The sequence below is a fragment of the Otolemur garnettii genome, unplaced genomic scaffold (genome assembly GCF_000181295.1).
Source record: "Otolemur garnettii isolate 467f Iridium unplaced genomic scaffold, OtoGar3 scaffold00015, whole genome shotgun sequence".
Classification (NCBI taxonomy): Eukaryota; Metazoa; Chordata; class Mammalia; order Primates; family Galagidae; genus Otolemur; species Otolemur garnettii.
This window is the reverse complement of record NW_003852410.1, coordinates 21737946-21748802: the sequence shown is the minus strand read 5'-3', so window position 1 is coordinate 21748802 and position 10857 is coordinate 21737946. Positions and strand designations below refer to the sequence as shown.

Genomic DNA, 10857 nt, shown 5'->3' with positions numbered 1-10857 from the left:
AATGACTTAGGAACCAATCACAGGAGAATCAACTCAACTCTGTAAGTATGTGAACTTTAGCCTCTCTAAGTCTCACTTTCTTTCTCGAAAATGGATATAATTAAAGCTCACACTTCAAAAGATTAAGAGGATTAAAGGAAATAATGTAAGTCAAGTGTTAAATAGAGTTCCTGACACATTGCGATATTAAACAAAACTTGTTTTTCTTTTTATTTTTATTCACTTTTAAGTTTTAAAACATGGTATCAGGTGAGTTACTCAGCTTCTCTGTTCCCTCTTGAACTCACATGTCATGGTAGTTTAAAAACTCCCAGCAGCACCATGGCCCCACTAACCAAATGATACTTATAAGTGCTCAGACTCTCTATGGGCACATAGTCACCAATGACAGCTGCCTGTCTAACGTAGAATTTAGAACCTCAGAGATCTCAAAGCTTAAAAAAAAAAAAAAAATCAGTCCAAGTAACCACTGAGAAGGACTCATACAATACATAAGATGGGGAAAATAAATAAAAAGGTAAATGAGACAGAGTATCTACAGAACTCACTGACAAAGATGGGAATAAACAATGTCTTGTAGAAAATGGCATGATACTGTACCTACCAAAATGTCAGCTTTGTTACTGATGTAAGTTACACTGGAGAGAACGGCTGTAGATATGTAACAATGGGCTTGTTAACTGATCACCCCTAAATTAAACTTGCCAGTCCATTCTTGGGCAGATCCATGAAGGTATGCTTCCCTGGGAAAAGACAGAGTTCCAAGGAGAAGAGAAATGATCAGAATTAAGAATGCCCAGGTCCTTCTCATAAACTCACTGATCGGAAAACTTATCTCTCCCTGGCAAGAAGTAAATAGAGATTCTGCACTGCTGGCTTCAAAGCTCCTAAAGGGGCACTTTAGAAACATGAAGTAGTGTTTTGTTCCACGTGGTCAGAGACGGGGGTGTGCTGCTGCTGGCATTTATCAGAGAGCTTCAGGGATGCCAACAGTGCTCCAATGAATGAGGGCGTGTCCAGAATAACAAAGAACCCCTCTGTTTCCTTCACAAATTTTCAATGCCCCAGCAGACATGGATGAAAATTTGTTTATAGTTATCTGATCCCAGACTTGCTCCAAACTGCATCAAAACAAAAAGTATTTTTTCCTAATGATTTTTAATTTGGCACAAAACTTGCTTAGACTATTACATTACTTTGTGAAACACAAATCCTATCTCACCTTGTATGTGGTGAATAGAAACCGTATATGAAAAGTAATATGGCAAATGGGGGGAACACAGGCAACCTTGTGTTTGAAGTGTTTGCTATGTCTATAGCACTGGGCTAAACATTATAAAAGCATCAAAACAATTCAAAAGCATAAGAATTCATTGCTAACTGTGACTCTCCTTTGTTAGAACATCCCATTACATAAGAGTGTTTTTGGCAGTACCACATTTAAAGTCACTTGTCCAAATATACAACTATGTAGAATAGGGAGCCCTTTACCATAGTATGAATCATTCACTTCTTTGTTCTAATTCATGGCTTCTTAATGAAAGCTCAATAACAAATTGAGGCACAGCAAACGTCAAATGTCGTGATGGAGAAGGAAGGAAAGGCCAGGTGCAAGCAATTAGGGGCTAGATCAGCAGTGGGGGGGGGGCCCAGACCATAGAGCAGCCAGGGACATGTGAAAAAGTACAACAGTGATGGGTAGAAAGGAAAGAAAGAGAAAGAGCTAAAAACTGATGAAGACAAATACCGACTGCATTATATGGGCCACGAACATCTGTGATTAAACAGGAGAGGCAGGAACTGAGAGGCAAATGGGAGTTCAGATTCTTAAGCATCTGTGTGACCCTAGGACAAAAGTTGGAGATGACGTGATAGGTAGGTGGACAGGTGGATAGACACAGGCATACATACATAACGCATCATGGCAGAGTAGTACCTGGTACACAGTACGTGTCCAAAACAGGAGAGCTATTATTATTGTTCCTAGTCACAGCTTTGCCACAGGCGAGGCTTTGTAAAGGCAAAAGCAATCCTTTTAATTTTAGACAGCACTTCCTATGGTTAGAGAACAAGGGCAATAAAAATAGTGGGCAAGTTCCCAGGGACCTTCATCTGATCAGTCCTATGAATGCTCAGTGAACTGTCTAGTTTATGAATCACAACCGGAAACATTCCACTAACATCAAACAGAACATGAACACAAGGATGCACATTCCACGAGACAAGCCATTTACCAATAGCTAGGTCTTGATGTCAGACTCTTGCTGGTTCATGTCCTCAGCTCTGTTAAAGACTAGGGCAGAATGGGCTGATTCTGGGCAAGCTCTACTGGAAACAACTGGGCTTAAGAGAATATAGTAGGTTTAAATATGGCCAACAATAATTTACAGCCCCATTCAAAATAATAAACAATGCCAAATGTCAGCAGATGCTAAAAAGTACTTACTTGAATATGCTTTGTATCAATAAAGACCACAATCATCTATGTCTACCACATCAAATTTAAAATGTCTTGTAAATCAAACACTTTTAATCCCTTTGTAAACTCCTTTAAGTTAATGATCAATACCTCTTGGACCAGTTACAGCAGTTTCAGTATCAGGAAGAGCCTTCATCAACAAAGTGTTAAGCCACAGAACAAAACTGACTTATCCTTTCCTCTTTGGGATGACCTTTGCTTGAAAAGAAAGATGAGTTCCTGAGACTTGAGCCTGAAGAAGTGAGAAGGGATGGGAGGGGCACTGTTCATCACTCAGAGAACCGCACAACCAGCTGAGTTGTATCTCGTTTTGACAGCAGCAGTGTAGTAAATGACAAGCCCTGTCAGGTAACACATTTATCTTCATGGGAAAAGCGACCATTCCAAAGCGAGAATCTCAGGTGTTGTTACATCAGCTAGGACAAGAAGTCATAAAACAGGAAAGCTATCAGTGCAGGAGGTACGGTGATATCTAGACTGCAATTAGGAGGAGGTATAAATGGGCACTCCAGCCCCAAGCTGTGGGAACCTTGACACTTTTCTCCTGTGCTAGGATTACTGGCCAAGTAATGACGAAAGTCCTTATCAGTCATCTATGACCCTTCCTGGGGCTCAAGCCTCTGAACTGCCTTTTATTCAGAAAGCTTCATAGCAAAAGCTGGTCTGCCATTTCTCTCAAATACTAAGTAATGAGGAAAAAAAAAAAAGGGAAAAATGAAGGACATTTTTTCCATGTCTTTGTCTATTCACTACCAAATATTTATCCTATCCTTTAGTCCAGGTACTAAGCTAGGTGTGGGCTGGTCACTGAAGTAGGTTCTAATAGGACAATCAGACAGGCAGCAGAAACGTGCGTGAAGGAGGTCCCAGAAGGCGGATGGGGATGGGGAGCAGGGCCACAGGTCCTATCTGGACAGCCCTGGAAGACCTCCTGGAGGAAACAGCATCTGGCTAAAACTTAACAGAAAACTGCAAATAGCCAGGTATAAAGTTAGGGAAATAGGGAGAAATAATATGTACCCAGTTTGAAGAAGACACAAGATGAGTCTGGAAGATGGAATGAAGTTTGCAGGGCTGAAACAGAGAAAGGGAACAGGTTGGGAACATGAATGAAATTGAAGTAGAGGGAGACAAAAATATTATCCAGATGGTTCTAAGGAAAGAGAGAAGTGAGCATGTTACATGCATTTCAAATCTATTTATTTACAGTTGGTTTTCCATAGGCACATAAAGAAAAGATCCAAAGGACAATAAGATAAACCCAGATGCCCTAAGAAAACATGTAATGATTTTTTAAAATCTGAATAATCATTAGTTATGAAAATCCTATTGTAGGGTCGGGCGAGGTGGCTCGTGCATGTAATCCTAGCACTCAGGGAGCCGAGGCGTGTAAACTGCCTGAGCTCACTGGTTTGAGACCAGCCTAAGCCAGAGAAAGACTTCATCTCTAAAAAAAAGCAGCAGGGCACTGTGGTGAGTGCCTGTAGTCCCAGCTACTTGGGAGGCTGAGGCAAGAGAATCGGTTGAGCCCAAGAATTTGAAGTTGCTGTAAGCTATGACGCCACAGCACTCTACTGTCTCAAAAAAAAAATCCTATTGTACATACCAGTGAATTATTTGGAAATGACAGAGAATATATTTATTTTTAATATACTGTGCCTTATACCACCTGTACCACCAAGATATAAAACCTCATTGTTTTATACAGCTAAAACTATAAATTCAGGAATCGAAAACATTTTTTTCTTTTTCTTTTTCTCTCAATATGGTCTCTTTCTACATTACTATAATCAGGCTACTGTTAATTGTACCCAAGTTGGGAATTAAAGCAGCCTGGTATAACCCTGACCGCTCTGCTTGCTGTGTGATCTTAGCCAAGGTATTAACCTCTCTGAGCCTCTGTCTCCTCTAATGAGACCCATCTCATATGGTTGCTGTATCTGGAAAGACAGTGGTTGAGATGGTACTAGTATTTCCATTTTACTAAAGAGAAAATGTGACTCAGAGAGGTCACGTGACTTACACTTTGTAAAGTAGCCTTCAGACTTCATGCCACTATTTCTGACTCATCCTACATCTGGTTCTCCTTTCTCTCGTAATCTTTTTTGGTGGCGATTTTCAATGATAAATATAATTAAATTTCAACTAAGATGACCTTTCTTGGCTGGGTGCAGAGCCTGCAATGTTAGAAATCTGGGAGGCCGAGGTGGAAGGATCACTTGAGTTCAGGAGTTTGAGACCAGCCTAAGCCAGAGCAAGACCCATCTCTACTAAAATTAGCCAGGCGTGGAGGCATGGGCTAGCTACTCAGGTGGCTGAAGTAGGAGGATCACTTGAGCCTAGGAGTTTGAGGTTGCTGTGATGATGCCACTGTACTCTACCTGAGGTCACAGAGCAAGACTCTGTCTCAACAATAACAAAAGATGAGCTTTTTTTTTCTTTTTTTAAGAGACTGAGTTTCACTTTGTAGCCCTTAGTAGAATGCCCTGGCATCACAGCTCACAGCAACCTCCAGCTCTTGGGCTTAGACGATTCTCTTGCCTCAGCCTCCTGAGTAGCTGGGTCTACAGGCGCCCACCACAACGCCCAGCTATATTTTTGTTGCAGTTTGGCCAGAGCCATGTTCAAACCCGCCACCCTTGGCATATGGGGCCACAGCCCTACCCACTGAGCCACAGGCACCACCCAAGATAAGCTTTTTTTCACACTGCAAAAATAATAAGAGTTCTGAAACAAAAGGAAAATAAAAGGAGAGTGAGAAATAATAAAAACTGCAACAAAAATAGCACCAGGTGAACACTTTAAATGGGTAAGTTGTCTGGTATGTGAATTATGTCTCAATAACGCTGTTACAAATAAAAAAATAAAAACAGCAGGGGGTAAGAAGTGAGTAATACTATATTGACAAGTGGTATGATACTGAGAAACTTAAATTTTGTTGCTTCATCTTCTTACCTGTAAAACAAGGGCGCTATTACCTGCACTATCTTTGCCAAGGAATTAGGATAAAACTGAGAGGTAAAGACAGATGCAGGCCTGAACTGCATGACAAATGTCTTGAGAATGAAGCTGCTTTATCTCTTTTATTTCTAATAGCCTGTGTCTTAAATGTACAGAAAAAGAAGTCTACCCTCACCATAAGCACCTATTCACGAGATCCTTCCTTCTTAAAATATTGAAGTCACTGAAATATCACTGGCAGGAAGTTCTGGAATATTCAGACTATGCAAGCTCACTTCCCAGTGGCACAGTAACAACATAGTCAAGAGGATCCAATCTCTAAATCCAGGGCTTCCTAATCCATGAGCACAGCAGGCTGGCAGAGAGAGGAGAGAGCTCTCCTGCACCAGGCACCCGGGCCAGGGAATCGAAATAAACACAGATGTGCCTCTAACAGAATCCCAGCCAGCCCTGGTCTATGTCTGTTCTAAGGCACACACGCTACACCAGACTCGGAAACAGACCTCTTCTGAATTTCCTTCCCATTTTATGAAGGAAATGTAAAATGAATTGTTACCTATTTTCTCTTTCAGAAGGAACACCACTTCTGTTCTCCCGATTCCCGGTTTACTTGTTTCATAGAAATAAAACATACCAAGGGCTTTAGATGAGCAAAGGCAAACATGATTTTTCCACTGTTCTTAAAAGATAGAAATCATTTTTGCCCTAATTCCTACAAAGTAGACTAAGCTTAAAATCAAGCCATTTAGCTCACAGTGAGGTCCAATAAATCAGTAGAAAAAAAATAAATGGACGAGCATGCCAAAAATGTAACCATGGTAACGCCACAGATGCGTCAAGAAATGGTGTGCTCATTTGCTTCATCCCCATTTCTTAAATTGGAATCTAAGTAGGGGAAAAATTACACAGAGAACAATCATGATTCTGCAATTACTGAATTCTGCAAAATTGCATCCAACCTGCTATACTATAACTTCAGAGGCAGCTAGAGTGCAGCTCCAGAAATAGCCCTAGATGGCTTAAGTGTTAAAAAAGAGGCCGGGAGCAGTGGCTCATTCCTGTAATCCTAGCACTCTGGGAGGCCAGGACAAGAGGATCTCTTAAGGTCAGGAGTTCAAGATGAGCCTGAGCAAGAGTGAAACCTTGTCTCTACTAAAAATTAACCAAGTACTGTGGCAGGCGCCTCTAGTCTCAGCTACTTGGGAGGCTGAGGCAAGAGGATTGCTTGAACCCAGGAGTATGAGGTTGCTGTGAGCTAGACTGATGCCATGGCACTTTAGCCTGGACAACAGAGTGAGACTCCATCTCTGGAAAAACAAAACAGTTAAAAAGGACTCACATTGGTTACTTAATCTCCCTGTGACTTTGTTTCCTCACCTGTAAAATGAGTGTTAACTGCCCCCTCCCAACTCTTCACAGAGTTAAGAATAAAACACCACACTATGGGCAGGAGCAGGGAAGCAGCAGACTTGGAGGCCTGGTGCCTTGGTCACCGTTAGCCTGGATTTCATTGGTTTACCTTAGTGCCTCAGTTTCTTGATCTATAAAAACAAGATGATAGTCCCTATTCTACCCATGTGATTAGCATTAGGAATTATTATTAATCCAAAATATAAGGAAATATTATGAGGATACTATTAGGACTACAGTTTTCAACTCCAATGCTGACCGACTTAAAGAACTGAGAGCCACAAATGCACATTAACATGTGATCACAACTCTTTCTCTGGCAAAGGCAGCCTGCCACTCCAAGGACAAAGGCAACCCTGGGGCCTCGTCCCAAGTTACTGGCAGGAAATCTCTCCTTCTCTAGGTTTAGTAGTGAGGAAAGTTGAAGAATGGGAGCGGCTCTAGAATCTCTTCTCTCCAGGTCACAGTCTAGACTCTAGAAATATAAAGTCTAATTCCTTTGATTAATTCCACTTACTATTTTATAGTAGTATCTGGAAACATTAGCAGACTCGCATATCACTTGCAACATATTATCTTTTATTAAATCATAGCTAACATATTATTTTTTTAAAGAAAACCTTTTATTGCAAACTAGTCACATCAATAAGCAGGATACTTTGCTTTTATTTGTTCTGTTTTGTATTGGAGATAGAGCCTCACTCTGTCACCCTAAGTAGAGTGCCATGGCAAGACAGCTCACAGAAACCTCAAACTCTTGGGCTCAAGTAATACTCTAGTCTCAACCTCCCCTCCCAAGTAGTTGGGACTATAGGTACCTTCCACAATGCCCTGCTAGGTTTTTTTTCCTATTTTTAGTAGGGACAGGGTCTCACTGTTGTTCAGACTGGTCTTGAACTCTTGAGCTCAAGCAATCCATCCACCTCGGACTCCCAGAGTGCTAGGATTACAGGTGTAAGCTACCACACTCAGCCTTAAGCTGAGGAACATTTTGAACATTAAATACTGCTCCTTTCTTTTGCTGGTTAAAAAAAACTTATTTCTTAAAAAAAAAATTCAGGTAATAGAAAAGAAAAAGAAAAATTCCATGTAGGAAAATAGAAATCATTCTTTTCTCTTATTTCAAAATGAAACCCCCATGTATCCTCCCAGGATTCAGACCTTATGAATCGCCTTATAGGAACATAGTGGCACTTCTCTACAATGGAACTGCCAACATATTTACCTGTACACAGATTGCCTTCCTGCTGCCTGCCTTTAACACACAAACTCTGCTCTTGGAGTTCCTATGCTCTCTGTCTTGCTTTTTAGGATTTGACCTAATCCAGTGGTCTGGGGATTTGGGTTTTTTAATCTGTAGAAAACATTTCCTCAAGCAAAATCATACAAGAAATCCTGGTTTATGCATTTGATAAAGTTGGCTGAAAGGAGAAGAAGCATGGGATGGAAGGGAGAGCCCTCTGAGTTACTCCCTTCACTGAGGAGCCATTAGGGACTCACCGGCATCTACAGAGGTTACTTTAAAGGCCCCTGCTCTGGCCTACCCATTAGTAACAACAACGGTTAACTTTCATGGAGACTCACACCATGCCAACACTTCACAAAATGTCTTGAGTACCTGATCCCATCTATTCCTCATGGCAGTTCTGTGAAGCTAGCATGACAGACATGTCCTTCCCACAATGTCAAAAGTGGACCTTACAAAGCGTAATTTTCTAAACCAGTAAAGGACGGAGCTGGGACTGACACACAGGCACGCATCAAGACACTGTGCTGTCTTGTCCCACTGTCAATTATGATTCACCTGACCTACCAAGTCGCTCAGTGGGCAAGTCACTAAGTGTTCCAGAACCAGCACCGAGCTCTTCTTTCTCCTCCCTGACTTTTCACAAATCCACCCAGCAGTGAGACGCCAAAGACTGGTTACTTACAAGGCACAGCATGGCGGTAAAGGTTATCCCTTATGGTCTGCTGGAGCTCATGATCAGGAGACCCTTTCTGGAACCGCTGACTCAGAAAATATCGCAGGTCCTTGTTCAGCCTCCCTCCTGTAGGAAATACATAAAATAGACAGAACGTATCAGCAATAGGGCCTCCTAGAGATGGAGCGGCTGAAAGCTGTGTGCAAGAAAGCCACCCTCAGCAGTGAGGAGTGTGTGCTTATGTACTCTGGATTTTCCTCTGCGGGGTAAAGGCAAGCAAGAAGATAAAACAACGTTTGAAATAGCATTAATTTGGGGGTCCTATCTCACGTAATACTAGAAGGTCAAAAATAACAAGGAACTTAACTAGGCTATTACATTTAGTATGTGTGCAATGACACTCATAGACACAACTGCTGCAAAAGTAAATGTCTGAAACTTCAATGAAGACAATCCAGCAGTAACTGTCAAATTATAGAACGTTCTGTGTCTGGGGATTTGACTGGTAGGAATTTACCCTACAGATATACTAGCAAAAGTCTGCTCAAATCTCCAGGATTGTTGGTTATAGCATTTTTATAACAGTAAATAAATAAGAACAAAACAAAAAACCTGGAAGCCAAAAGGTGTCAATTAAGTAAATCATAGTTCACCCGTATAATAAGTGCTCTGCATACGCCTGATCTTCCTGGGTTGATACAGAGGGAAAGCACATAAACTCTCACATCTCTCTGATTCCCTTTATGTAAAATGGAATTTAGAAAAGGAAAGACTATGTAACAAGAAATCATAAGAAAGTTTAACAAAAATTTCCTTTAGGGAAAAGGAATAGAAATGGCAAAATAGAGGAGGAGACTACACTATTCTTTATATAGACAGATACATATATACACGTGCACACACACACACACACACACACACAGACATCACCCACCCTGTGCTGCTTTTCAAATTCTAGATACATATTGTTTTTTTTAAATCATTGTTGTTGTTTAAGCCATAGTTATCTGAGTGAGTTTATGTGTTTATTTCTTTGCAGTTCTCTACACTTAACAGAACAAAAGAAAAGCTAAAAATATTCTATGGTTACAAAAATGTGTCATAGAAAAGAGACACATTTTTAAAAATCATAATCGCAAATCATAGTCTACAGGATCAACAGAAGGCTTGTAGATCAACCTAGCTAGCATTCACTCTCAATAAAGAAAGACGCTTCAAAGACAGCTAAAAATAACAAGGCTGAGACTATCCTTCCATTTTTAGACAAGATACAAATTAGGTAAGAGCATTTTTAGCCTTAGAGCAACAATGTAGCAATCTAGTAACCATGTGAGCCACAAAACTCTGTGTCTTCAGATGGTAACTTCCCCATGGTCAAAAAGAGTAAATCATGAGCATGACAGTGATGGTTAAGATAATACTATTTCTTACCTAAGGCAAAAAACTACTGCTCTTTATTTTAATATCATGTTCAAAATAACATTCCCTGCTATTTCTGCTCATTTTGGAAATACTAATAAAACCCAATTTAAACTATTTTATTTGAGTTGTATTATACCAAAGCTTTCAAGTACCCAAAAGGAAAATAGATATACATTCAAGTCAATATTAGGTTATTCAATCATTCCTCAAGTATCTATTAAATTAAAACACTCACCTACCCTACAAATCCCTCTAAAATGGGTACAAGGTTTAAACAAATAGTTCACAGGGAATATATATGACTGGCCATCAAACACATGAAAAGATGTTGGACATCGTTAGTCATCAGAGAAATATGAATCAAAATCACAATGAGGGCAGCACCTGCGGCTCAAAGGAGTAGGGCGCCGGCCCCATATGCCGGAGGTGGCGGGTTTAAACCCAGACCCGGCCAAAAACTGCAAAAAAAAAAAAATCACAATGAGATACCACTACATAACCTCTAGAATAACAAAAATAAAAGAGACTGATAATAGCAAATGTTGACAAAGTTGTAGAAGACCAGGAGCTCTTACACACAGCTAGCGAGCACACAAAGTGGCTCATCCCTGCAAACACAGTCTGGCAGCACCTAACAAAGCTGCACCCTTACTAGCCAAGCGA

The 10857-nt window shown here is 40.6% G+C and overlaps 1 protein-coding gene across 5 annotated transcripts in view; it reads right to left on the bottom strand.

The window, feature by feature from the left end:
• The window catches only part of MAGI1 (membrane associated guanylate kinase, WW and PDZ domain containing 1), a 682664-nt gene that overhangs the window by 254829 nt on the left and 416978 nt on the right, over positions 1–10857 (bottom strand). For all 5 annotated transcript variants that reach the window (XM_023510627.1, XM_023510629.1, XM_023510631.1 and 2 more), the window contains exon 2: positions 8782–8898. In XM_023510627.1, coding sequence (XP_023366395.1) covers positions 8782–8898 — 117 coding nt within the window. The remainder of the gene's footprint in view (positions 1–8781; positions 8899–10857) is intronic.